The sequence below is a fragment of the Myxocyprinus asiaticus genome, chromosome 20 (assembly GCF_019703515.2).
Source record: "Myxocyprinus asiaticus isolate MX2 ecotype Aquarium Trade chromosome 20, UBuf_Myxa_2, whole genome shotgun sequence".
NCBI lineage: Eukaryota > Metazoa > Chordata > Actinopteri > Cypriniformes > Catostomidae > Myxocyprinus > Myxocyprinus asiaticus.
The window spans coordinates 22,130,289-22,156,790 of NC_059363.1; the positions used below are offsets into that span (position 1 = coordinate 22,130,289).

At 41.7% G+C, this 26,502-nt stretch overlaps 1 protein-coding gene across 1 annotated transcript in view; it reads left to right on the forward strand.

Annotated features, from left to right (window-relative positions):
- LOC127411422 (MAM domain-containing glycosylphosphatidylinositol anchor protein 2-like) overlaps positions 1–26,502 on the forward strand; it is a 231,381-nt gene that overhangs the window by 191,762 nt on the left and 13,117 nt on the right. Inside the window, exon 11 of the mRNA XM_051646973.1 lies at positions 9,758–9,935. Coding sequence (XP_051502933.1) covers positions 9,758–9,935 — 178 coding nt within the window. The remainder of the gene's footprint in view (positions 1–9,757; positions 9,936–26,502) is intronic.

The following is a 26,502-nucleotide window of genomic DNA, read 5'->3' on the forward strand; positions in this document are numbered from 1 at the left end:
ACCTGAGCAGTTGTATTTACGTTTATTCATCTGGCATACGCTTTTATCCAAAGCGACTTACAAAAGAGAAATACATTATAAGCGAATCATCTTAAGGAGACAGTGGTACGAAAAGTGCTGTATTACAAAATTTCACTAGCATCAGAATAGTAGTATTCAAGACAGATTAAAGTGCAACAAGAATTTTTTTTATTGTTATTTAGTGACTGGTTAAATGCTTATGGAAAAGATGTGTTTTTAGCCGTTTTTTGAAGACAGAAAGTAAGTCAGCTTCACGGATGGAGTTGGGAAGGTCATTCCACCAACATGGTACGATGAAACTGAGAGTCCGGGAAAGTGTTTTGGTGCCTCTTTGTGTTGGTACAACAACGCGCCGTTCCTTAGCCGACCGCAGGCTTCTGGTGGGAACGTAGCTCTGCAGGAATGATTTTAGGCATGCTGGAGCAGACTCAGTGACTGTTCTGTATTCCAGCATCAGAGCCTTGAATTTAATACGTGCATCAACCAGCAGCCAGTGAAGAGAGACAAGGAGTGGTGTAACATGCACTCTCTTTGGTTCATTAAAGACCAGCTGAATACTGGATCATTTGCAGGGGTCTAATTGCAGTGCAATGAGAGCATTACAGTAGTCCAGCCTAGTTATGACAAGTGACTGAACAAGAAGTTGTGTGGCATGTTCAGAGAGTAAGGGTCTTATCTTCCTGATATTGTAGAGTGTAAATCTACATGATCGTGCTGTCTTTAAGATGTGGTGTGTGAAATTTAGATGGTTATCGATGGTTACCCCTAGATTTCTGACAGTTTTGGAAGGCGTTACTGTAATTGAACCCAGCTGCATGGTGATGTTGTGTTCAACAGCAGGGTTGGCTGGAAAGGAGTTCATTCTTGGCTGGGTTAAGTTGCAGGAGGTGTTTCTTCATCCAGGCCGAGATGTCCGCCAAACAGGCAGAGATTCGAGCAGTCACCGTGGTGTCGTAGGGCTGGAAAGACAAGTAGAGCTGTGTCATCGGCATAGCAGTGGTAAGAGAAACCATGTGCCTGAATGGTGGGTCCCAGTGATGTTGTGTATATAGAGAAGAGAAGTGGCCCAAGCACTGAGCCCTGAGGTACCCCAGTAAGTAGCTGATGTGACTTGGACACCTCACCTCTCCAGGCTACCTTGAAGGACCTACCTGAGAGATAGGAATTAAACCAGTCAAGCACAGTTCCTGTGATGCTCAGACTAGAGAGGATGGAGAGTAGGATCTGATGGTTGACTGTGTCAAAAGCTGCAGAGAGGTCCAGTAGAATCAGGACGGATTCTCAGTGACTCAGTGACAGACAGCAGGGCAGTCTTGGTGGAGTGTCCACTTTTGAATCCTGACTGATTGTCATCCAGCAGCTTGTTCTGTGAGAATTGTATGATCAACTGAATCCAGAATACATCGCTTGAGTATTCAGAATAAATTAAACTGGTCTAAGATACATGCTGCTGAAAACCAACATTCCATACTATTAGATAGCCGACAAGGTAACTCTGGGTGCTGAAGTGATCTTGCTCCAGCTTTGAAGATTGCTGGTTTATGATTCTGCATACTTCATGACTCAGTCCCTTCTGTATACAGAGTCCCTTGAGCAGACATATTTGCTTCACTGCAGGCGAACTATGACTCGTCATAGGTTATCTGTCCACAGTTAGGAAGAGAGGGTCCGGAGACATGTGGAGAGAGGGCACAGCTGTGTTAGTTTGGGTTAGGCAATATGTGATCCTTATTAAAGTACAGGAGAAGTAAATAAGTGAAGATTTTTTATTTTTTGTAGATGCTGCAGTTGCGGCACCTGGACAGCACATTTGCGCTGCTTGCAGTGTCGTTAGGTTTAGTTGCTCGGCCCCAAGATGCCACAGTTGCGGCACCTAGACAATACATTTGAGCTGCTTGCAGTGTCATGAGAGGTTTAGTTGCTCTGCCTAAAGACACTGCAGTTGCGGCACCTGAACTCAGCAGGCCGAGTAGATGACAATTATAGTGAATTATGATTGGACACCACTGATTATGAATTAAGAAGTGTAAGCCACAGAGGGAATATTATTCTATTTAATATCTTATAATGAACAGTAGGTGCAATCATGCGATACAGCCTCAGACCCTGTTGGATATTGGTAAGAATTTGTAGCTGCATTACACGAGCGGTATGTCTTTCAAAGCTTATAATGTCTGTAGATCAGGGGTCAGCAACCTTTTTGACATGGAGTGCCATTTTTTTTTCCTGGTCAATTGCTGTGGCGACACAGCACATGTATATGGTTTTTCGAAGTTTGAGTCCACTTGTGAAAATTTTTCTATTTTGCAGCTTTCTAATTTAATCGTTTATTTTTCATTACAAATGATATTATCAGAATAACAGTTTGAGTGAAAATTGTTTGCAAAACCCGATGATGATGATATAATCATGATCCTGCATGTAAATTTTAAAAACAATAGACTGCTGCGTTAGCTGAATTACAAGGCTCCCTTTTTAAAGGCTCTGATGATAGCTGCCTGTAATAACATTCTAAAATAATGCTCTAAAATAATGCTGTCTTGCTCGACTATTAGGTCTTTTGATAACATAATCGCTTCATCAACTGCAGTTTATATGTTGCGTTTAGCAGCAGCGTGGGTAGATCGGTGGCACCGTTGAGATGTTAAAGAGCACCTATTATGGTTTTTCAAATATTACTTTTCATGTAGTGTGTTATATAGCTGTTTGTGAATGTAAAAAAGTCTGCAAAGTTTCAAAAATCAAAGTGCACGACAAATGGAGTTATTGACTCCCAAAAGAAAGAACCGATTATGAACACCTGAAATGTTAGTAATTCCAGACTTGCTTCCTGTACTAACCTATGTAATTTGTTAATAAAAAACCCACCTCTGGTCTTCATTAGCTGCTCGCGAACAGCTTTGACCCACCCTCAAACACTATACTAAGTGGTAGACCAATCACAACAGACTGGGACATCTGACCAATCAGAGCAGGGTAGGGTCTCTGAAAGGAGTTTAGAATGAATCCTTTAGAACAGATCATTGAACGAGTCGTTTTTGACACTGGGAAAAAAGGTAATGCTGCTATTTAAATTATGAGCAAATTAAAGTGTTTTTTTTACCTTGGATGCATGTAAATCTATTGTACGAGACCTTTTAAAACAAAATTAGGCACGTTTAAAAACCATAATAGGTGCTCTTTAACACTCGGTCTAGTAGGCTCGGGCATGCCCAGAAGTTGTTGTTTCGTTCGGTGTTTGCGTATAGGGATTCCAGGATCTCGTACGATACTCGATCAGCTCCCCGATCTTCTGGGGAAAAGGTACTTTCTGGGTCTGAAGCTCAAGATGAGGCATGGAGGTGGGAAAACAAGTAGAAAATAGGGAAAATTATGACTGCAGTAGGCTTGAGAAATGCTGCATGTTACCATGCTGCTGCCGCCGTGCCGCTACGATGCGTAGGCGGGTTATATATGTTTGATGAGGAAAAAAGGGGTTCTGATTGGTTAACGTAGCAAAGTGTGCTGGGGTGACCTATCAGCCTGCACCACAGAGTTTCCTAACTGAACTTAATTTAGCATTCAATTGCTTTTTATAGAAGAAAAGATGCAATGAAAGTGAATGGTGACTGAGGCTATCAGTAATGCCTAACATGTCTTTTTGTGTTCCTTGGAACAAAGAAAGTCAAACACAGTTGGAACGACGTGAGGGTGAGTAAATGGTGACAGAGTTTTCCTTTTTGGGTAAACTACCTCTTTTAAGTGCTCCCATAAATCGCTCCCACTGATGTTCAAAGTGGAGTTTGTTTTTCCTGTGTCCACCACTGGATTACTGGAGCAGTTCCACTTCAAAGGTTAACACAGATTTGTTTTTTAAATTAACCTCTACGTTTTAAGGATAATGTTTCTCGGTTTCTCTGACCAAAAGAAGAGGGCTGCTTTCATCTCTCTCATGCTGGTATTTGCATAAAGGTCATGTTCAGAGAAAGGCAAATGTCAGGTTTATGTGTAATCCATAATGCCCAAAATACTTTAAAATGTGCAGTGAGCTCATGTACAAGTGTCATAATTGTGCTCAATTGGATTCATTATCACAAATACTTGCCAGACTGCAACAAGCCAAGATTAACCGAAAGGGGAAAATATATGCAGTTCAGAGCACAGATGGTTTGCTGAGAAAACGAAGAGGGACACTTTGAGCACTGTATATTGAAATCTTAAACTATGATAACGAGAAGCTGATGAAAATTACATTATAAAAATATAATACGGCTCCTCGAGTGACCCCAAAGGAAGCCTTTGGCTTTGAGCCTCCACGGTATGTGAAACTTTGCTTCTCCCTCTGCTCTTGGCAGCTTTGCCACATGTGCCTCATAGTAGCACTGTGATAAACCCTGCCACCATGTGTATTCTAGCAGAATGGATTAAAGGCATGATGAGAAGTATCACGTGCTGTGCCATTTTGCCAGATGCTGTAGCTGTAAGTGTAACCCTGTCACGTTGCAGTTAGAAAGTATGATAGCCTAGGTTTGGAAAGAAAGGGTTCTTATTGAGAACTGGTTCCATTTTTAAAAAAAGTTGTGGAACCAAATGATTTTCATGACTTTCATTTGACGGTTCTCAAACTTCCATTATTTCATTGATATGGACAGAACTAAAATACTTGGACTGTGTTTCCTGTACCACTAATGAATCTACAGCATGAAACAAAATGCGACCAGTGTAGTCCAATTTCTAAATGAATGATTTTTATGAAGCTGTTCTTTTTGTGTATTTCTATATATACTTTATTCACTTTATTTTATTTTTATTGTCTGTGTCTTGTTGTCTTCTCTGTGCATTGGAAGCTAGAATTACATTTATTATTTCCTAATATTTCTTTCTCAGAATTGCTAAAAGAATCGTTAATAGAATTGCCAAGGAACCATAATCATAATCCGAATTGGAACTAGAATCAAATTCCTCATGATTCCCATCCCTAATGATAGCTCAATTTCCATTATTGCCATTACTAAGTGTGTTTCACGCTTGAATGTTTGCTACGGACCAGAGGCTTTTTGACGTCAGTTTGTTTTATTGTTTAGTTGGTGTGAAAATGATTTTCCTAACTTTAAACCAGTGTGCACCAGTGAACCCAACATGATCACATAAGAAGTCAGCATGTTGCTTCTGTGAGTTCCAGCACCCTAGCCACATAATGCCGACTGACTGACAAGTGGCATCTCCTATAAGACATTTTTTCAATTGGCTCCAGTGTGTTTACTTTACCTCGGTGCGTCCAGAAGTGTGTTGCGTGAGCAGTGTGGAAGACCAAGGTTCGGATCCCGTGTTGAAACCAGGAAGTAACCGCGTTCGATAATCGGTTACGAGCGCGATTCGGAGGTTGCATCCACTGAAGGTTAGGTTTTGGTTTAGTGTTTGGATTGGGGGACAATTTATGAAAAATGCATTCATTGTATTACTTCCTGTACAGCTGAAAATAACTCGCTTCACAACCTGCCTTTGGCACCACTCCATGGACATTACACCCAGAAAATGGAGCTCATACATGCCCATACACCCAATAACACTGGGAGCTAGGTTTTTTGGATTTTGGTAAGCATAGACCGATTTTACCTAAAATAAAGTCATCCTAATGTTTCTGATTTCAATGTGAGATCAGTCTGGTGAATTGCAGTCTACTTGAAATGGTGGTCTGGGGTACAGTTCATGTATGTTTCGCAGTTACCATGAAAGCAATCCATCCTAAATCATGATAGTAACCCACTACTGATGACCCACATCTTTGCGGTCTACTCTTTCTGAGTCGTTACCTAGCTACAGTGGTAAACAGCTGGCAGTGGTACTCACAATGATGACACAAACGTACAGCGGTTCAGACCCAAATAATCCAATATTAAAAAAGACCTGTGGTGGCAGAGGGAGTAGGAGGGGGTGGAATCGAACTCTGGTTCGGACCAAGCAGTCGAACCAAGTGTGAAAACAACCTACAGTAAATGGTGCCTCAGTTAAGGCTGATGCACATGGACAAGAAGACTAAATTTTTCTCATGTATACAATCAACCAAGATCACTTTCTAATATCACAATTGATTATAATAGATTTTCATATTTCACAGAATTAAGGTGTATACTAACACCGAAGTTGTAAGTATAATTTCATAGATGGTTGCTTCTTCAAGGTTGTTTTGTCAGTCTGTGCACTTTGTGCTCCCGCGCTTTTGACACTCTCCTTCAGTGTGAGGGCTGTATGCTTCAGTATTGGCCCCTCACATCCACAGCAGGGTTTGGAGTGTCTTGTTCAAGGATGTGTTAAGATTTGAGTGCTGTGTTGGAAGAAACTGAAGGTCCCTGGAGCTGTGTAGACCCCGAGCTACATGAAAAAAGCAAATGTGTTTTCAGTTCAGTTTAATGAAATCGCACCCAAATGTGGCATTGAAGGATACTCCAAGTCAAGTGCTTTATGCTAGTGTAAAATATCTTGACTTTGGGCTGTCCTGTTTTATTTGGAGGTTAACAGTCATTTGCAGCATATAGAAATCATCCCCCGTCATTCTCTTCACTGAGGTTTAATTGAGTTTTGGGCTTAGCAGCTTTACATAGATAAGATCAAGTGCTGCTGAAAGCTGTCTGTGATGGCACCACTTACTAATGTACTGATTTATTTTCATTACAAAGGGAGAAACTTTGAAGCTGTTGTTGTATCATACATTGCAGGAATAAAGTGCTTTGGGGGAAGAAAGGTTCTATATTTCCTTATATGTGCCCGCACCGATGCTTTCCACCGCTACTACTAGATCTGCAGGCATGGAATTAGAAATCTCACAGAAACAATAAACAGTAATTTAATTTGGCAATGGAAATCTCGTTACCAGGAGAGAGCGGGACATTGATGGGAACACTGGCAACTTCTTAGGGCTATTGTTGCATCCCCCCACCACCCCCCCATCCCCGCTCTCTCACCCCACTGACTTAACCAATCATCTTGTATTTGAATCCAGAGAGACCCTCAGTCACAAGCCAGACTGCCAGGGTAATCTGTGTTCGCTTGTCACTCAGCAAAGCTCCAAGACAATATTCATGTGGCCAAGATCAACAGCCATTACGTAGTAGTGTTTTCTCAGTATTATGTATTCACAGCTTGGCTAATAGTAGTCATATGGCAAACGTTCATGTTTGCAAATGTTCACAATTAATCTGTTGTTTCATCTGCCCAACTCTGCATGCCATGCCCAAAAGGTTTCCACTATCCGTGCATTTCTATTTAAAGTGTGTCATTTCTGTGCCACTAGCAACACTAAACAGAATTGCAAATATAATCACTTTTTCAACAGTTTGCGCATTTACATGTATGATTTACACCGATTAAGGTCACTAAGGTCTCAACACCTGTGAGTATGTTAACGCTTTATTCATCTTTCCTTTAACGGGTAAGGTTGTAAACGGTTTAAGCAAAAATCTATCGACACAGCAGATTTTTAGCCATTTCCCTGATATTGTGTTGCATGTAATCACCTTTATCGGCATTCTTAGCATTTTGTTCGTCCGTCGTTTGACTCCAGTCAGTGAAGTCAACTCAATTGAAGAAGGAAGAGAAATCGTCTTTCTTCACTTCTGCAGGCAAAAGGGTGAGACGCAGATTGCTCAGCAGTCTCCTTCGGATCCGTTAGCATGTTTGGTGGAACATGGAGAATCTCGGCTCGTCCAGCAAGATCGAGATTGTATGGCCAAAGTTCAGGAATGTACGTTACTTCTTTGGGCAGCGAGGCTACACTTGGGAGCAGCAGGGCTGCAACTAGATGCGGCAAATACTGTCGCTGGAAGCGAAACTTAGGAGGAATCTCCGGGGTTTTATACTCTCATTGACATCATGGTTGAGGGACGCATTCTGTCGTGCGTTTCATCCAATAGAAGTTGAGCGTTCAATCCTTCAGAATTTCACGCCTAGGTGTAAAGTGAGCTAGGCTTGATTGGATCTGTAGTCTGTTTGGACTCCCTTTGTTTGATTTTGGTGGCTGATTCTGTGTTATCAGACTTTGAGTATTTCTACAGGCCTCAGTCAGGCTTTATGATTGTAGGTAGTCCTGCCTTTGTCTCTTATCTGAGCACATGAGGCCCAACACAAGTCCAAGTTGAAGTAATTAATTGACTTCTACAGTACTATCACTGAAAAAGTGAATTGAGAGGGTCAGAGTGATTGAATGCCCTGTCAAAATCAATTAGCCATCTCAAACATCTCACTATTAATTCCATGATGCTTATTTTTGCCCATTCAGAGAAATGTTGTGATTGTCACCACCTATGCATTCTTTCCTCAGTGAAAAGGCACCATTGTTTGAAAATTGCACATCTGATGTGTGTGTAGGTGTTTATAAAAGTTGTGCTTATTTGCATTAGAGAAGTTAGTCTTTCTCAGGCAGTGCCAGTGCATTTTCATTTATGCATGTTCTTGGCCAGTGCCATTGTCATCAAAATATTTTGATTTTGATTTTGGAGATTGTGTTCTTAAAGGGATAGTTCACCAAAAATGAAAATTCTCTCATTTACTCACCCTGATGATATTCCATGTGTGTATGACTTTCTTTCTTCAGCAGAACACATTAGAAAGAAAATTGAAAAATATCTCAGCTCAGTAGGTCCTTAAATTGCAAGTGGTGATCTGACTTTTGAAGTTCCAAAAATCACAGACAGTCAGCATAAACTTCATCCAAATGACTCCAACTGTTAAATCTTCTAAAGCGACATGAAAAAAATAAATATTTAAGTACTTTTTTAACTATAAAGAAACGCTTCTGGTAAACTTCACAAGAACGCTGAGTTCACATGGTCTCTCATGTGATGTATTTGCATTGCCATGTTACAGACGTAATCTCACATTTTTCTCTCATTTGAGACATCCATGATAAGCACACAAATGCACCATTGTGAGTAAAGAAACAGATACAAATACAGATCTAAACCAAAACCAGAGTCATTGGCCATTAGGGCTGGGCAAACTTTCAGGCATGTGCATGTAGGGGGCTCTGTAGCACCCCCTTTAATATGGGCATGTAAGGTGACCTCTGTAGCACCCCCATTTTCACCTACAGTCACCAAAATTGGTACATATATAGTTCTTATCAAGCCGGACAACTTTCAAAATTTTAGTAATTAGCTCTGCCCAATAGGAAGTCTGCAATTTTGGATTTTTGAATATTGCAGTCTCTGAACTTTTAAATACTCCTCTTAGGGGATTCATGAGACTGTCACCACATTTAGACAACATTATGCGAAGACATTGATGATGCTAAATTGTGAACAGAATTTTGATATATCGAGCTATGTTGCCATGGTGAGGCATTAAATTAATGGTGAAAAATGGGAAACAGGAAGTGTCACATTCATTCAAAATCTTCTGTGTGCAATATGTGATTTACATCAAAATTGAGATGTATGTTTAGTCTTGGGGGCTAATCACATGGATGTGACTATTTTGGGTCATGGTCATAGCACCACCACCTATCCTCTTATATTCACCCAAATTGCTTCAAAAGTTTTTAGAATAATGTAAAATGCCAAATGCATGTGTCCACCTTGCATTGTTTTCCAAAAGCCACCGGGTGGAAATGGACCCATGGTGCTTGGGCCTGTCATTGTTGCTTGCAGTTATATTTTGGTTTTGTTTTCTAATGACATCAATGGATATTGATGTGTATTCAGAAATTGATTCAATAAAAAAATAAAAAATAAATAACATTTAGTTATGCTTTTCTGTCCAGACGGGGCCTCAGAGATGGTGGGAACAGGAGATCCCAATAGAAGACAACATTCAGAAAGGAGAACTACTCACCTACAATCTCACCGAACTCATTAAACCCGAGGCCTACCAGGTCCGCCTGACACCAATAACACGGTTCGGAGAGGGAGATTCAACTGAAAGGATCATTCGCTATAGCGGTAAGAAAAGGCTTGCTTTTATAGAATTGTAGTTCTGATTGTCATATTTGTTTGGCTGTTGTCAGTTTATTGTTATAGACCATTTCAAGGACTGTTAGGTGGTGACGTTAAGTGACATCATTGTTCCATGAACATTTCCTGCTTGTCAAAACAGAGACTATTTAGCAGAGGCAGGCCACTTCTATTAAAATGAATGGGAGAATTTGGAATGCTCAACGGCAGCCAACAGTCAACAGATGTAGAAAGGAAGACCTGCCTTACTGGTAAAATAGCCAATCACCTTTTAGATGCAGAAATCGCCTATCAATCAACTCGAGAATGCGCATACCCATTAGCTATACAAGATGGTAAAATTGCATTTTTTAGTGTAATCTGAGTTAAAGGCACACAATTTATTATACCAGTTGTGACGGAACAGCATGCCCCTGCCGTGGATCAATGTCGCCTGCGATGACATTTCCCTGTTTGGTGGCGCGTGATGGGGCTCACTTGAACCCAGTGAAGAGCCTCATCCTCCGCTGCTTTTAAACACGGAGCACACCACTCCTTGGGAAACCAGTCTACCTGCTGGCATATTCGCTAGTCCAGGAACAGAGCGGGGAGGGTCCGGTGCAAGTTAGATGCAATGCCAGGGATTGGAGCATGCGTCATGGCTGACGGGCCACTATTCACCTCAAGTGCCGAGGCCCAGGGAAGCCGGCCCACTTGAGTGAAGCTGCCGCCCCTCACGCCTCGGACCAAGGAGGGGAGTGTGTCGCGGCTGCCGGGACCCCGCCCACTATCACCTGGACCTTCTCCTGTCTTCACTACTCTTCCTTCACTTAGCCCTTTCCACCGCAAAGGCCCCGGATTCCCCATTGTTTTCTAAATTTTAAATAAATGCCTCTCCGAGGCCTGACGCCACACCCACTGTGTCCTTCTCTTGCTCACCCCGCCACGCAGTGTTGTCAGATTTTACTGCTTATTTGAAATATGTTCTTTCATCATAATCTTGACCAAACTTTTTGGAGATTTCGGTCTTTCCCCATTCAAGTAGATAGAAGCTGCACTTTTATGATGCTTGTTTACATAGAAAAATAGCTGCCCAAAAGCATTCCAAAGATGGCTGCCGAGTGGACTGACTTACCTTGAAAAAGAGACTTTGCTGAAAGGATCTGGAAATACATTTGGATGGTTATAATTCCTTTGTTTACATTCTTGAAATGGTCTATATGAATGGGTGGTACCACGAAAGTGGATTTAGTTCTCTATAACTAAAAAGACTGTTTTGAAAAGTCTTTTTTTTTTTTTTTTGAGAAGTTGACTTTCAGTTGCCAAGTATGTTTCATTCTAGTTTTTAACAATGCTCCTAGAAAGCATAGATGTCAATGTATTGATGAGCAGATATTGACAATGAGATGTGTGTCTATGTATTTCCTGTTTTAAGCCAAGATCACATCATTCTAAGCACTTTTTTCCCTGTTTCACCCCTTCATTTAAGTCCAGATTATTGGACAGCTTCCATCTTTATGCCAGTCATTATATGGCCCTATATGCAATGAACCCAAAAAACTATTTGGACAGTTTTGGCTACTAAAGCCATCTTTATAAATATCTGAATGTCATTGCATTAGATACAAAATAAAACAAGTAGCATCTGCAAGCAAATAATGCTAGTGCTTTTCTCAGAACTAGCTTCACTTTTGCAGTGACTTTTAACCAATTGGTCTCAAGGTCATTTTCAAGAAGTTATTCCCCTTCAAGTTCACACAGGCTGTGACGAGGCAGACAAGGAATGAGGATCTAAATGCAGCTTTAATGAAAACAAAAGATGAACAAAATAACTCAGAATAAAACTAAACAAAAACACGGGAAACCAGACACAGAACATGATACGTGTAAAGACTGACAAACTAACCAGGGGAAACAAGAGCTTAAATACAAAAGGGAAAACAAGGAACACCTTGGGAAACAATCAGGGAACACAAATCATGAAATAAAACTACAAATGACTACAAAACAAACACAGGAAACAGGAACGGGGAACTAAACAAGAATTAACATAAGTCTAAACAAAAACAGGGAATACATGACAGAGCCCCCCTATAAGGAGCGGATACCAGACACTTCACAATAAATAAATTGTACATGGTATGTGAGGGGAAGGAGGAAACAGGCAGTTCAAGGGGGCACAAGGGGCAAGGGGAGCAGAGGAACAAGGCAAAGTCAGGGGGCTTGAGACCAAGGTGGAGCTGGAGGGATGGAGAGCCAAGGCGACGCTGCAGGCTCAGAGGACCAAGCTGGAGCCAGAGGTTCAGAGGGCTGAGGTGGAGCGGGGGGCTCGGATGACCGAGGCAGAGCCAGAGGGAGTGAGTAATAAGGAGACCAGAGCAGATCAGGCAGATGGCCAGGAGACCAAGGAGACTAAAGCAGATCAGGCGGGCGGCCAGGAGACCAGAACAGATCAGGCGGACGGCCAGGAGGCCAAGGAGATGACCTCAAGGTGGAGACTGAGTCAGGAGTCCTGGTAGGTGGCCGCAGGGCCGAGACAGGGTCAGGAGGCCTGGGAGGTGGCCGCAGGGCAGGGACTGGGTCAGGAGGCAGAGCCGCTGTAGGAGGAGTCACTGGTAAGGCGGACGGAACCACTGGAGGGATGGTCTCTGGGGGAGCTGGCGGAGCCGCTGGAAGGATAGTTTCTGGGGGAGCGGGCGGAGCCGCTGGAAGGATAGTCTATGGGGGAGCGGGCGGAGCCGTGGAAGACTCTGTGGGCGGAGCCAGGAGAGGCTCGAGGGGCGAAGCCATGGAAGGCGGAACCGTGGCAGGCTCAAGACAAAGAGTCCTGGATGACTGGGAAACGACCTCCGTGGTCACGGGCGGAGACTCGGGAATGACCTACGTGGTCGCGGGCGGAGACTCGGGAACGACCTCCGTGGTTGCGGGCGGAGACTCGGGAACGACCTCCGTGGTCGCGGGCGGAGACTCGGGAACGACCTCCGTGGTCGCGGGCGGAGACTCGGGAACAGAAGCCTTCCTTCTCCACCTCCTCCGGATGGCCGAAGTTGGCATTGCTGGCTCTGGGACGGGCGAGGCTGGCAACGCAGGCTCTGGGATGGGCGAGGCTGGCAACGCAGGCTCTGGGACGGGCGAGGCTGGCAACGCAGGCTCGTTGGCCGTGGCAGACATGGGTGCTGACAATTTGTGAGGTAGAGTCTTCATGGCCCTACGCACCGACATCAGTGGCAGATCATTCAACTTGGAGATAGGGGCCGTGGAAGGCTTTGAGATAGGGGCTGTGGAAGGCTTGGACGAGAGTGCAGAAGATGCAGATTTTGGCCCAGGGTTCCCACCATAATCTACTGTGTAATGGGATCCACAAAGTTCCAGAGCCTTCTCCATGTATTTGCAGAGCATCCGGTGAGGATCAGCCGGAGGCATCAGTTCCTTCAGTGCACTATTCAGACCGGTCCGGAAGAAAACCACCAGAGTGCAGTCATGATAGTGCATTAAATTTGCTAGTTCTAAAAACTCACGGACGTGATCCTCAACTGGATGGTCCCCTTGCTTCTGAAGCAAAATTCTGACAGCCGCTAGATCCATTTTTGGTCAGTCTTTCTGTGACGAGGCATGAGGATCTAAATGCAGCTTTAATGAAAACAAAAGATGAACAAAGTAACTCAAAACAAAACAAAACAAAACAAAACAAAACAAAACAAAACAAAAAACAAAAACACGGGAAACCAGGCACAGAACATAACAACATATGTGAAGACTGACAAACTAACCAGGGGAAACAAGGGCTTAAATACACAAGGGAAAACAAGGAACACCTTGGGAAACAATCAGGGAATGAGGAACACATGGGGAAACAATCAGGGAGAACCAATCATGAAATAAAACTACAAAGGACTACAAAACTAAGACAGGAAACAGGAACAGGGAACTAAACAAGAATTTTAACATAAAAGTCTAAACAAAAACAGGGAATACATGACACAGGCACCGTAGCCAAGTTACCAGGTATATTTATTCACTTTAGACATGTTCTAAAATGTTTGACAACCAGAAAGTGTCCAGTAAGTGTACTTTTTTCTTAATATTGAAGAAAATTTATATTGTTTTATCATTTGAAACCTAACAAACCAAATTTTTTGTAATGTGGTAATGGTTTTTTTCTTTTAAATAAATGCTACATGGATTGAAATGCTATTATCATTCATAATGATAATAACCAGATAATAATCAGTTATACAAAGACATTCATAAATTTTTAACTGTGACTTAAGCGTCACATATTTTATGGGGCCATCATATATGTTCCTCATCTGTACAGTACATTGAGAGAGAACGCTTCAGTCTTTCATCTGTCTCATCTACCTAATAACCTGTAGGGGACATTTTAATGATTAAATTTTTAATGTAATGGAGACCTCTGGAGGTTGTGTACATGAAAAATACACATATTACTCATCAAATGACATGCATTTTATTGCAGCTGTTGGTTCATATTATCTACTCATTGATTAGAGCTATGGATTGATCTTATTATTTTGCTTTGTGCTTCTTTAAGAGGCCAGTCGAGACTCAGGTAATGTATGTCAAGTCACCTCCCTACATCTGTGGTGCCTGAACCCCTTCCCTTCTTTACTGGAAAACCAATCGTAATGTGGCAGGTTTATGACCTCACCCTATGGCTGGTTGCACACTGACACATTCATTAATTGTGCACACAGTTCTGTTATCGAGGTTTCACAACCCCAGTATTTTGTGAAATTAGAGGCTCTTCAAAGGTTCTGTCATAATTTTAAGGCCTTGCCTATACAGAAACATCGGCCAGGTGCTCCTTATCTGTACGCTTTATGGGTTCAATTTAATGTTCGATAAACCAATGCCATCCAGGCTAGTGGAGAGGCTAATAGGCTTGTAGTTTAGAGTAGAGTCCCTCTCTGTACACTTTTCCCTTTCCATTTGGATACAATTCTCATGCAGTGCAGATAGCCCATTACCCAAACTATTAACCAAAAGTAACAGTGCAATGTGGGGGCAAAAAACAAAATGCCAATGTAGTGAATTTTAATCTGTTATCTATGGTTTGATGTATTTCATAGTATTCTATTCTAGGCGTATCTAGTGATGTGTTTAGTCCTTTTGCAGGCACTATGACTGTCTGTTAAACTGTCTCAGAGACATTTGTTGTTGAATGTGTAGCAAATATGAAGTGTTTTTAATGGAAAAAAACTTAAATCAGCACTAAAAACACTGAAATAATTTGGCAATATGACAGCAATTTGAAATCGTAGAAGAGGATCGTGGAATTTTATGCATCTAGTGCATTATTTACAGCTTTTGTTTTTGATGTAGAATTGATTTCATAGGCCATACTTGTTCAGATTGAGAATTTATTTCAATTATTTGATTCAATGAAATTATGACATACATTTATGACACGTTGTGTGTTTTTATTTGATTAGATGAAACTTTTTAACACTTTACAATAAGGTTGTTTTTGTTAACATTAGTTAACATGAACTTACAGTGAAAATTACTTTTACACAACTTATTAATTTTGATTAATGTTAATTTTAACATATACTAAAATATTTTTACAGTTATAAGTTGTACTTATTAACATTACCTTAAAACATTATCAACTTATATGAACAATAAACAATTGTATTACTATAAATTAAAATTAACCAAGGTTAATAAATGCTGCAAAAAATATAAATATTGATTATTGTTATTTCATGATATAATGTTCTCATAAAGATAAAAAATAATAATAAATGCCCCTGAAAATCGTTTCCAGGGGGGAGAGGCAAGATTGCTCCTTAATAGAAAGAAAGTTCATTTTTCACACTGTGCAGTAATACACTAACACAATTTTTTACCAACAGTGGGGCACCATTTTCACCAGAGGCAATCATTGAGTGTCTTTGTGCCCTGGTTTCTCTTTTAAAAGTAGGGATTTGTAAAGAGGGATGACCAAGGACCTGTGCAGACCAGGTACAATTAAAAATGTGGTCAGAAGAAAAGAAAAAATAAAGTTAAAAAAAAAGTATTCTTCCATTCGTTCATTATTTCATTTATTCTCCTCATTGTTAATTCAGCAGCTTTCCCATTTGATATCAAACCCTATGGCTCTGCAGGGTCTTTGTGTCAGGGAATGGAAATGCCAGTGCTAAAAAATTGAAAACGTCTCATTCCATAACATCTCCCTCTTTGCTATTCCATCCTCCCTGAAGTCATTCTGCAAGCAGACTCATAGGAAAACACCATCTGTATTGATGGGATAGCTTTCACACCAGGAGGACTTCCATCAAAGAGTCCAGCTTTTGCCACTATGACATTATGCATTCTAATTGTCTCAAATAGCCTGGAGAAGGTGATAGCAAAATCACACCGGTAACAATCAATATCCCAGCTTTCACAATAATACACTGGCATTTAATCTTATGGAAATGGCTGAAAAAGTTTACCTTCTCCTGGTTTGGAAATAAAATGCACTGTGACATAATTTTTAATGTTAATTCCATCTAATAGGAGAGACCGGGACTAGTTGTTACATGGGGAAGCCGTTACAAGGGCTGTAACTGTCAGGTTTTGAGTAAAAAGTCCAATTGAACAAATGTGCAGTTTCTCTAGTAGTGGTTTTGTGTGAAGACAGTGAGAGCGAGACAAAGAGACCCAAGAACAGAGGAACAGTTGAAAGGATTTATTAACAATAAATATTCACTTCAACTGTGCCGGCGAAGACTGAGGATCCCGACACCAGCTGCAGTAGCGGGGAGAAGTTTGTGGATGCGTGCGCGCCATGGCCGCGCAATGGGCAAATCCGTGAATAGTGTGTTTGTAGGTGAGTGTGTGCGTCGTGGAAGTCAGGAGCAGATTCGTAGGAATCCTCTTTTGAAGCGTAGTAAGGTACAGAGAACAGCGCACAGCAGACTGGAAGACAATCACTCTCCTGACACGCGGGCGGAGACGAGGAATCCTCCATTGAAGATTCGTGAGTGCAGAGAACAAGCATACAGCAAACTGGAAGGCAACCACACTCCTGACACGCTGGCAGAGACGGGCAACCAGATACACGAGACAGGACCAACTAGACAGAGAGAGTGAGGTAAGTTACTTCTCACCAAACAACAATTTAGCAAAGATACTGAGAACATGAAGGGATTAAGTAGGGAGTGAATCAGTGGGGAACCAGGTGCTATTAGCATGCTAATTAGTGGCATGATCAGCGTTCCCCTGGGAACAATCAATGTTCCCATGGAAACACTGATCATGTATGCCGGCAGCACCTGCGAAACGTGAGGAAGACAAAATAACAAAACACACAGAACAAGCCGGCAAACTCACCGGAGCTGTAACACAACCAAACCTTCTGCCCGCACACGTAAACTGGGGGCTTAGACCTGTGCCGGTCGGCTGACCTCTTAACACGAGCACCAGTCCATATGAGGGCTTCTCTGGCAGCTTTGGGCGGACAGGACCTGAACATCGGATTCTTTAACAAAGGGGGCTGATAACCAAGGCTGCACTGGAAGGGTGATAACCCTGTAGACGACTGCAAGGAGTTGTGGCCTTACTCGACCCAGACTAAATGATCGCTCCAAGAAGTTGGATTACAGGAGGCAACAAAACACAGGGTTTTTTCAAACTCCTGATTTGCCCCCTCTGCTTGCCCATTTGTCTGGGGGTGGAACCCAGGGGACAAACTCACTGTAGCCCCCAGCTGTTGACAGAATTCTGCCCAAAAATGTGACACAAATTGGGGACCTCTGTCAGAAACCACATGGACCGGGAGGCCATGAATGCAAAAGATGGGTTTATGACTGCTACAGCTGTCTCCCACACTGTGGGTAATTTGGGGATGGGAATAAAATGAGATGCCTTCGAGAACCGGTCCACTACAGTCAAAACGACTGTGTTGCCATGGGAGGGGTGGAGACCAGTTACAAAGTCCATGGCTATGTGAGACCAGAGTCTCGAAGGGACAGACAGCGGTTGGAAGAGCCCGGCCGGGGATTACAGGAGGTCTTTTTTTCATGCAAACGAGGCAAGTGGCTACGAACTGGTGTACGTTCTGCGCAATGATGGCCACCAGAATCGTTGTCTAATGAGCGTCTGGGTGCGAGTCACCCCTGGATGTCTAAGCGAGCCATCCTTCTTCTCCACGAAGAAGGCGAAGAGGAAGGGTGGATGAGACCGGTTGCCAGAGAATCATTGATAAACCTGATCATGACCTCCCTCTTGTGAGCCGAGAGTGAATACAGCTGTCCCCGAGGAGGCAAAGTGCCAGGAAGCAATTCAATCACACAGTCGAACAGACGATGTGGAGGAAGGGTCACAGCATGGGACCGGCTGAACACCACCCTCAAGTCATGGTATGTCAGTGGTACTCCAGATAAATCTGCTGGTTCATCCTGCAACGAAACACAAGACTGGACAGGGGAGACAGCAGAGTTAAGACAGTGCGACAAACAGTAAGGACTCCAAGCAAGAACAGTGTTGGTTGACCAGTCTATGTGTAGGTTGTGCATCACCAACCAAGGATGCCCCAACACTACCCATGCCACTGGAGACTGGATCAGGTAAAAGGACAACTGCTCTGAATGATTTCCAGAGATGAAGGTGACTGGCTTGGTGGACTGGGTGATGATGGAGAGGGGCATGCCACTGAGGGTATGGGTGGTGATAGGTTCATCCAACTGAACTATAGGAACTTGCCATTCAGAAGCCAAGTCGATGTCCAAGTTCCCTTCAGCTCCGGAATCCACCAGGGCTGAGACCCTGGGACTGGTAGATTCATACTGCAGCCGGGCCGGGAGAAGTACATAATCCGGGGCTTTGTGCTTGCCAGTAGCCCCCTTCCTACTGATGAGTCTTTTACAGGACAGGAACAGAGAAATGACCAGACCGGGCTCAATGAAAGCATAATCCTTGAACGAGGCGTTGCTGCTTCTCCCTATGCGAAATCCAAGTTCTCCCAACTTGCATGGGCTCTGTGTCGGGTCGTGATTCTGGTGACCTGGTCAAAGCAGTGGACTGGGTTGGATGGCCAGCCACCCAGGTAGGTGGAGAGTGGCGTCAATGACGTTGGGCCAGATGTTGATCTACTCAGATCCACCAGATCGTCAAAGTGTGGAGGCAGATCCAAAGGATAGATTTCGTCCTGGATATCATCAGAAAGCCCATGCAGAAACCAGTCCCTCATGGCATAATTGATCTACTCACAAGAAGCAGCCAGGGTGCGAATCTCGCCGATCTCCTTTTTTAAAATTAAATTTTATATCCCCTTTTCTCCGAATTTGGAATGCCCAATTCCAACTACTTAGTAGGTCCTCGTGGTGGCGCGGTCACTCACCTCAATCCGGGTGGCAGAGGACAAGTCTCAGTTGCCTCCGCTTCTGAGACAGTCAATCCGTGCATCTTATCACGTGGCTTGTTGTGAATGACACCACAGAGACTCCCAGCATGTGGAGGCTTATGCTACTGTCCGTGATCCACACACAACTTACCACACGGCCCATTGAGAGCGAGAACCACTAATCGCGACCACAAGGAGGTTACCCCATGTGACTCTACCCTCCCTAGCAACCGGGCCAATTTGGTTGCTTAGGAGACCTGGCTGGAGTCACTCAGCACATCCTGGATTCGAACTCGCGACTCCAGGGGTGGTAGTCAGCATCAGTACTCGCTGAGCTACCCAGGCCCCCGACTCGCCAATCTCATTAAGACAGTCTGGATAAGACCTTGAGCCGAGCAATCAAACACTCAGCGGAGCTTCGTGGAGAAGGCGTGTAAAGAAGTGCAACAGGGATGTCTGTTGTCCCACATGGTGGTCCCCCATTCACTGGCCCTTCCGGTGAGGAGTGTGGTCACAAGCCACTTTCATTGTCTCCGACGGGAAAGCAGAGGGCTTTAATGTGAAGAACAGGGAACATTGTGAAAGGAATGTGCTACAGGATCCCGCCTCACCTGAAAACAGGGTTGGAGGTGGGATACGAGCCTCTGAGCACCCAGAAATGTGGGGAACCGCTGGAGCCAGTGAGGGTGCTTCCTGAGTGGGACCAGCATCGGGAGGTTGGCTTAGTTGTTGAACAACAGAGGTGAGCTCAGCGAGCTGTGAAGCCACCAACTCCAGAGCCCAGTTAGATGCAGAGATTTGATCCTGCTGACATCCCAGTAAAGCTCCCTGCTGAGAGAGTAGACACCTCCACTGGGTCCATAATTGGCTAGATTGTTCTGTCAAGACAGTGAGAGCAAGACAAAAAGACGCAAGAGCAGAGGAACAGTTCAGAGGATTTATTAACAATAAATATTCACTTCAACTGTGTCGGCCATATTTCAATATCTATTTGCCAAAACAACTTGTTTGTGTTTCATAATTAGGGCCCAAGCACTGAAAGTGCAGAGGCCGTATTGTTCTTCTATAGATTATTATTATTAGGACCCAAGCACTGAAAGTGCTGAGACCCTATTGTTCTTCTAAGTATTATTATTCTTATTAAGGCCCTAGTACTGAAAGTGTGGAGTCCCTATTGTTCTTCCAAGGATTATTATTATTATTATTATTATTAATATTATTATTAGGTCCAAGCACTGAAAGTGCGGACAGTTCGTGCTGACAGTTATAAGCTCCGCCCAACAGGAAGTCTGCCATTTTGGATTGTTTGTTTCATGTTACAGGTACCAAATGTTGGCGACATCGTGTCAAGACATTGACTATGCTAAATTGTGAACGATTTTTGATATTTTATATATCGAACAGTGTTGCCATGGTGACACGATAAAGTAACGTCAAAAAATGGGAAAAAGAAAGTGTCTCATATCTTCTGCATGCATCCGGTGATTTACATCAAAATTGAGCCAAATGTTTGGCCTTGCGGGCTGATCACATTGATGCGGCTATTATGGGTCACGGTCATAATGCCACCAACTGGCAGCAGGAAGTATGGAACTTTTAGCAGACTTTGAAATAGCCCTCTTGTGTTTACATGAATTGTTTCAAAATTCTTTAGAATAATGTCAAGACACTGCTGATGAAAAATTGTAAAGGAATATTTGATATCATAGATACTGTTGCCATGGCAATGCATTAATTTGTATTATTCTTCCTATATTTGGGTGTTTTTGAGGTACTTGGCATGCTTAAAATTTCATGAAATTTTGCACACACATCAGAGTCATTGGCATTAGGCCTGGGCAAAAGGTCACACGTGGCGCTTAAGGCAGGCTCTGTAGCACCACCTTTTGACTAAAGTGGTGGGGTCATTTTCAACTACAGTCACCAGACTTGGTACATATATAGTTCTAATCAAGCCGGACAACTTTCAAAATTTCAGTCTTTAGCTCTGCCCAACAGGAAGTCAGCCATTTTGAATTGAATTTGGATTTTGTTTTTTGTTTTTTATTGCAGGCCCTGAACTTTTAAATATTCCTCCTAGGGGATTCATATGACTGTCACCAAATGTAGGCAACATTATGCCAAGACACTGAAGATGCTAAATTGCGAACAGATTTTGATATGTTGAACGGTGTTGCCATGGCTAGACAATAAATTAATGGCGAAAAATGTGAATCAGGAAATTTATAAAATCTTCTGCATGCATTGTATGATTTAGATCAAAATTGAACTCTATGTTTGGTAATGGGGACTGAACACATGGACATGGCTATTGTGGGTCACGGTCATAGCACCACCTACTGGCAGTAGGAAGTGTGCACTTAAAACAGACTTTGAAAAAGTCCTGTTATTTTTATCTGAATCCCTTCAAAGTTTTTAAAATAATGTCAAGACACTGCTGATGTAAAATTGTGAAGGGATTCTTGATATCTTAAATAGTGTTGTCATGGTAGCAGATCAAATTACATCATGTTGTAGTGTATGCGGGTGAATTTGACACACTCTGCCTTATGTTTAATCCCGCTTATGACATGAATGTGGCTGTGGTGGGTCACGGTCATAGGGCCTCCAGCTGGAAACAATAGATGTGACACTGAATAGACTTTGAAAAAAACAACTCCTCTTATTTTCAGCCCTGTCACATCAGATTTACTCAGACTAGTGTCAAATTGAATAAGTTAAGGGGATTCTTGATGCCTTACATGATATTTTCATATCCACAATTCAAATAACAATATTCTTTTTTGGACTGTTCAAGGGTTCACACTTGCCATAATTACACATTTATTACATTTGCCACACACATCAAAGTTGTTAACCATTATGTGGTTAATATATGGTTTTTACTTGTTTACTAGACCAAATGCATTTGTCCATCATGCATCGTTTTCTGAAAGCCACGAGGTGGGAATGGACCCATGGTGCTTGGGCCGTCATCGCTGTATATAATAGGCAGTTTAATGCCAGGTCCCATTGTGCCAAGTTAACCCATATAGTGTGACAACATGCCCCACTATATATATATATATATATATATATATATATATATATATATATATATATATATATATATATATAGTCAGTGTCTGTTCATTGAGTTAAATCTTATTTTCCTGGGCAAGAACTTAAGACTTTAAGGTGTGTGTCTATACAGAAATTGACTTTCAAAAATAAATATACTCTGAGAAATATTCACTGTAATAAAAAGTGTGACAACTAGCCCTGGTCTCGCCTATAGGTTTGATTATTTTACTTTTTTCAGTGAATGAAGAACATTCTGATCTATTCACAAGCAAGCATAATGTCTCTGTTTGTCCAGCCATGTCCATGTTCTGTGAGTTTTGTTCTGGAAAGACAAGCTATTGCAACCTATGTCAAAGGTTGAGCAGTGTTTGTTAAGACTTGAAATGGCTGCAGTTCAAATTCATGTGTGGATAGTGCCAGACAAATTAACAAGCCACTAAGAAGAATTGATGGACTGTGTCATTTGGTATCATTCTATAAAGCAGTTATTCAACACATAAACTTGCTGCTGCTTGTAGATTGCTTTGGAAAGCCACCAACTGGCAGCTATTTATGAGCCTTTCAGAGAGGGCAAACAGGCTGAGAGCACAACGCTAACAAGCTATTATAATTGTATTGTCAGACAGTTAGTACACCTCAACACACTTGACTATGTTATTACACTGTCATTACTTGTTTTGTTGTTGTTGTTGTTTACCACTCATGATATTAATAACAATGATTGACTACTGGTCATTTAATGCAAAAATATGGAAAACCTGGAAATATCCAAGTAGGTATAGCTGCTGGCCGGAGATCTCCAAATGGGGGCGGAAAGAGGGGTTACTCCAGAAGGGCGTTGTGCCAACTCCAAAAGGGGGTGTCACATCCACACACGGTTAGGGTCAAGGAAAGGGTTAGGTTAGGGGCTCTCTATATCGTTGCTGGTGATTTGGAGCTCCGCCTCTTTTTGGAGCTCTGCCTGTAGCTATATCTTTCTCTAAATATCAGGGAATTCATTGGTCAAAAGGTGTTGGAACTCCAATGGATCAATATGAAAGTACATTTTACAATCTTATAGTTGATTCTACTCATTCATTTTAAAGGCTTTTGATTATGTGTGGGATGCATTACTAGAAATTTCTAGAACTCTCTGTTAAAATAATAAGTGCCTCTGGGTTTTATTCTCTATTGATATCTCAAAACCCAGACTCAGTTATAAGAATACACGCTATGTATTCAGCACGAATACTGCATACTGCAATTTATTACTCCGCTCAGCACAACTTTATGCTGTTATTTTGCTTGTTCTAATCAAAGGCCTGAATATGGTCGAATTTAAGCTTAAAGCTTGCCTCTGAGTTGGGCGACAGTGAACTCTCTCCGAGTGGGAGATATACTGGGTCTAATTGCTTGCGTGTTCAATGATGTTGACATTTTGCTTTGGCCTCCTGCTCCAATAACTCTAATTGTTCTTTTATGGGAAGAGAAAAAAAGAGAGGGGGAGAGAATGTGGAGAAAAAGATAGGGCCCTTCAATAAGAGTGTATGTTAATGCAGCACGTGTTTCCAAATATGTAACATCTGTTTGGTTTAACCAAGGCAGGCCTCTCCTCCTTACCTCATTAAGAAACATCTGGGTGGTTTACAGGAATGGAAAATAACCGTCATTGCATAATTAGCTTCTAGATTGCAGATTTGTGAAAGGAAAAAGCAGCAAGCCATGAACAGCTGATAGGAAATGTGATCAGTGTGAAAACATGTGACAGAAATGTTAATAGTGACTTTTTTCTTTTCTTTTTGTGAACAAATAAAAAATGGTGCAACATTTTACTCTTTGAAAAAACCTAATGAGCAGACAGTATTTTAAGGCATCATAAGCATGCTTCCAGTTCGAAGGCTAATCTTATGATTTTAAAGGAATGTTCCAGGTTCAACAAAAGTTAATAATCGACAGCCTTTGTGGCATTGTGTTGATTACCACAAACCCAGAACTTGGAACTCTTCTTAAATTATGCTGCTTCATAAGGTACCTCATCTTTGCCAAATTCTAAGGAACCATCACTTGTACCTTTTTGGAGAAATCAACCCCATAATCCAATACAACATGTGTGAAAAAAAAGTGTGAAAAAAATTATAAATCCAATATGGTGGATGAGGCAAGAGAAATTATGGTTTCATTCACTACTGAAAAATATCTGGAAAAAAATAATTGTTTATTTATAGATTGACTATTTTAGGAGGCCTGGGTAGCTCAGCGAGTAAAGACGTTGACTACCACCCCTGGAGTCACGAGTTCGAATCCAAGGCGTGCCGAGTGACTCCAGCCAGGTCTCCTAAGCAACCAAATTGGCCCGGTTACTAGGGAGGGTAGAGTCACATGGGGTAACCTCCTCGTGGTCGCTATAATGTGGTTCGCTCTTGGTGGGTCACATGGTGAGTTGTGCGTGGATTGACGGTCTCAGACGTGGAGGCAACTGAGATTCGTCCTCTGCCATCCGGATTGAGTCACTTCACCACCACGAGGACTTAGAGAGCATTGGGAATTGGGCATTCCAAATTGTGGAGAAAAAGGGGAGAAAATGTAAAAAAAAAAAAAAATTAAAAAAAAGATTGACTATTTTATCTAGTAATTGTGTATGTACTTTTTTTGCTTTTTTTAGTATTGCATTGTTAGCTTAGCAACATATTATTGTCAAACTCTATTGAAATGAATTGCGAGTCTCGCATCCCAAGCACTATTAGTCAGAATCCCTCTACCTAGGGGGAGCCTATAAAGTTAGCAAAACAAAGCATAACGCAGTGGTACACTGGCGAGAAAACCAGAGGCTGTTCTTTTTGAATGGATGTCTATGGAGGAGATGCTTTAGTGTGCTGAATAAACTGCTTTTGTGAGGCAACAGCTCATCACTTAATGAACCTGTCCACTAACTTCAACATGTTTTACAGTAGACAATCCTTTTGGAGTGAACTATGTGTGGCGATTACTATGATAAAATTGCAATTTTATAAGAGAAATTACTGACAATTTTAAGCCTAAGCCTAACATTTGACAAAAATTTCCTTTAAATTTAGTCAATATTTTGTCATGTCATATTTAGTATTTTTAGTCTATTTTACTCACACATAATTTGACTGATATAATTTTAATCAACATAAATAGCATTATAGTAATGTTTAATAATATGCAGAATGATAAAAAACTATTTTAGAAGTTAAGTAAGACCTTGTGAAAGCCTTATTTGTTTCTTCCTTGTCATATTTTTGTCAGCAGTATGTTTTAATTAAAATAATTTAATTATCATCCTGTTGCATATTTTTGCCATTTCTTTACATTTTTGACAGAAATTTTGTTATCAAGACACTGCAGGATGTTTAGGCAGCTGCTAATATAGGCCGAAGTCAGTAAGGCAGCTGTTTTGGAAAAGGGCTTTTGTGTTCCTTGACTAAATTAATTTGTTCATTCATTCATTCGTTCATTTGTAAAATGTGTAAAAATGTGTTTATGTAAACAGACATTAGATAATTGATTTTCCTGCTTTCAACCTTCTGGCAATTTTATACTTAAAAAAAAACAAACAATTATCATCAATTTTGTGTGGAGCTGTTCCCCCTGGAGTTCGCAAAGCAGACATTTACATTGTCAACCCCTTATGAACATCTGCTGCATTTGAATGCTGTTGGGCTAATCTCTCTCATTATAAGAGCCTGATAAAATTCCAGAACTGATGACATTTTTCACTCCCAGTCTCACTGTACTCCTTTAACTCCAGGAACATACATATGAGCAACACCATTAAAGGGATAGTTGACCAAAATATGAAAATTCGGCTATCATTTACCCACCCTCATGTTGTCCCACCCTGGATTACTTTCTTTCTTCAGTGAAACACAAAAGATGTTAGGCAGATTGTTAGCTTCATTCACTTTCATTGCATCTTTTTTCCATAAAATGAAAGTGAATGGTGACTGAAGCTGTCAGTCGTTAACATTCTGTCCAACATCTCATTTTGTATTGGGGTTTGGAATGGTTTTATGTAAATTATGACAGAATCTTCATGTAAACTAACCATTTAACATATTTCTCTAAGTCCTCCTGCCCAAGTTGGAGCTCTGAAAAAATAATTTCCATAAAATTATATCTTCAAACATTTTCTGATCCTTGAGAGGATGTCCATTG